General features: G+C 50.9%; 1 protein-coding gene across 1 annotated transcript in view; it reads left to right on the top strand.

The window, feature by feature from the left end:
* Window positions 1-1,442, top strand: part of CADM4 (cell adhesion molecule 4) — an 18,671-nt gene extending 17,229 nt beyond the window's left edge. Inside the window, exon 9 of the mRNA XM_021709199.1 lies at window positions 392-1,442. Within this exon, the coding sequence (XP_021564874.1) occupies window positions 392-501 (110 nt within the window). The 3' untranslated portion in view covers window positions 502-1,442. The remainder of the gene's footprint in view (window positions 1-391) is intronic.
* Window positions 1,443-2,886: the final 1,444 nt, after the last annotated feature.

Below are 2,886 nucleotides of genomic sequence, written 5' to 3'. Positions count from 1 at the left end.
GGGGGGGGGGGGGGGAGAGTGAGACTTTGGGCCTAGCTCTAAAAGAGGTAGTAGAATTTATAAGCTGAATTAAGGGCCTGGATCTGAATAAAACAACTTATCTTCCTAATTGCTGGATTAGCTGGGAACAGAGCAAGGGGATACCACCAGGAAAAGGGATAAGGGTTTCTTGCCCTGAGCTTTTGGAGTCTTCCTAATTCTGCTTTTGCTTTTTTCTCTGCCACTGCTTTGCTATTCCCTGGACTTGACGTCCTCTCCATGTGTGTTCCATTTCTCCCTCTTCCTTCATCTGGTATCTGTCCTGTCCGTCTCCCTCTTCCCCTATATTTCTGTCCTACTTCTGGGTTCATATATATGTCTCCTCTGCCCCGGGGGTCTGTTACTCCCTCAGGTTCCTATCTAACCCATGAAGCCAGTGGCTTGGATGAGCAGGGAGAAGCAAGAGAAGCCTTCCTCAATGGCAGCGATGGACACAAGAGAAAAGAGGAATTCTTCATCTGACCCCATCCCTACCCCAGGCCTGGGCCTGGGCTGGGGTTCCCCCCCCCACTGCCAGCTGCAAGGAACCAGCAAAGACATTTTACCAGAGTCTGGGATGGTGGGCTTCTCCCCCCACCACTAACACCTCAGACGTTTGGGCAGGGATGGGGGTGTTGGATGCCTGGATCTCTACAAGGGCCAGAAGTGAGGGTCCAGAGGTCTGGGTCCCCCAGGGGGCAAGGGCCAAAGGTCCGGACCCCCAAGTCCAGGGAGGGCAGTAGGGATTGGGTTGGGGGAAGATAACTGGGGGAAGGCCAGGGCCCCTAGGCTACAGAACCAGGTATTGTGGGGAGGGGGTCAGATTCTGGGAAGGGTGGGGTGGGCTGGGAAGGGGAACACAGATTTATTTGGGGGTCCTAGACCCCATTGCCAGCCATTGTAAGAGTTCCACAGAGCTCTGGGCACCTCTTTGCAAAGCCATGTTTGCACGGTGGGGGGAAGGGTGGGGGGAGGGCATGGAAGCAGGGATTCTGTGTCTTTGTGTCATAACTTCGATGGGGGCAGTGAGGGAGACAGCCCCAACCCTTTTCTCCAATCTCCCTTCCCCAGGTTCCTGGGCTCCCCTTCTCTCCACCTCCTCCTCCCACGTCTGTCCCATCCATATTTGTCTCTCTGTCCACCCACTCCTGGGGGGGCCTTCCCCATCTCTCCTCCAGGCCCCCCGGGGAAGGGGAAAGGAGTTTGGGGGGCATACGTGGTCTCTATGGTTTTATATATAATATATTAAAAAATCAAAAATCTGTATGAAAATATCAGATTGCACCCCCCTCTCCCCATTCCTGGCTTTTGCCCCCTTTTTCTTGTTTTAAAAAACCACATACACATTTTGTACGGGGCGGGGAGGGGAACGGGGAGGGGGTTTGGCAATCCCACTAACCACCATTAAACCGAGGAGAGAACAAGTGTTTGGGATGGCTGTGTATCTGTCCCTCTACCCACGGCCGCACCATTTGGAGGGGCACTAAGGGAGGGGGCAGGAGGGGAGTGTGACGGTTGCTGGTGGACAGCACAGGCCAGAGGCAAAAGTTAGGAGTTCCAGACAGTTTAGCGCTAGTCTGAAATCTGATCCTGTTCCAGGCACTGAGTACCCAAAAAAGGTAACTTCATTCTTACTCACTTGAAGCATTCATGAGGAAAACAGACTCTAAGCAAGGAAGCAAAGAACTTAAGTTCAGGTTTTGATAAGGACTATCAAGATAAAATGCTTTATTTCAACTTATGAGAAACATCAAATACACAGTAGTAGAACAGAATGAAGACCCATGTCCCCTTTACCCTGGTTACAACCACCACCAACTCATGGCCAATTCTGCTTTATGACCCCACTCAAATCTGGAGGTGCTATAAACACGATAGGTTTAATTGTAGGGTCACCGAAAAGGAGATGGGAGGGTATCTCAAATCCATCTCCCTGAGAAATTTGGAGTTAGGATTTTTTGGGTTTTTTTGAGTTGAGGTTTCACTCTGTTGCTCTAGCTGGAGTGCAGTGGCACACCCACAGCCACCCCAGCATCAACCTGCTGGTCTCCAGTGATCCTTCTACCTCAGCCTTCCAAGTAGCTGGAACTTCAGGGGCAGGGGTTATGGTTTTTAGTGGTTTTGAGTGGGTCAAAGTGTTGTTGGTGAAGCTGTATTCTCATTCTGATCACATTTCACTCTGTGGGTCTCCAAATTGGATGCTGGAATTTGGGGTCTGAAAAATATCCTTAAGCAATTGTTAAAAAAAAGCCTAATGATTTTTTTTTTTTTTTGAGTCAGAGTCTTACTTAAACAAAAGCCTTATGATTTTTTTTTTTTTGAGTCAGAGTCTTGGTCACCTAGGCTGAAGTGCAGTGGCACACTTATGGCCACCCCAGCCTCGATCTGCTGGGCTCAGGCCATCCTTCCGCCTCAGCCTTCCAAGTAGCTAGAACTACAGGTGCATGCCACCACTCCCGGCTAATTTTTTGATTTATTGTAGAGACCAGGTCTCACCGAATTGCCTGGGCTGATCTCGAACCTGTGGACTCAGGCAATCCTCTTGCCTCGGCTTCCCAAAGTGCTGGGGCTACAGGCTTCAGCCACTGTGCCAGCCTGCAAATCAATTCTTAAGACCCTAAAGTCAGAAATTCAATCTATAGTAACAGTGGGAGCCGGGATCGGTGGCTCAGCCTGTAATCCCGCGCCTTTGGGAGGCAGAGGTGAGTGGACTGCCTGAGCCCACGGGTTCGAGACTGCCTGGGCAGTGAGACCTCATTTCTACAATAAATCAAAAAATCAGCCGGGCATGGTAGCGCGTGCCTGTAATTCCGGCTACTCGGAAGGCTGAGGCGGAAGGATCGCTGGAGCCCATCAGGCGAGGCTGCG

Source organism: Carlito syrichta, unplaced genomic scaffold (assembly GCF_000164805.1).
Source record: "Carlito syrichta isolate Samal-C Ts95f unplaced genomic scaffold, Tarsius_syrichta-2.0.1 Scaffold169151, whole genome shotgun sequence".
Lineage (NCBI taxonomy): Eukaryota > Metazoa > Chordata > Mammalia > Primates > Tarsiidae > Carlito > Carlito syrichta.
Note: the sequence above shows the minus strand (reverse complement) of the source record. Positions and strands in the feature narration are given on the sequence as shown.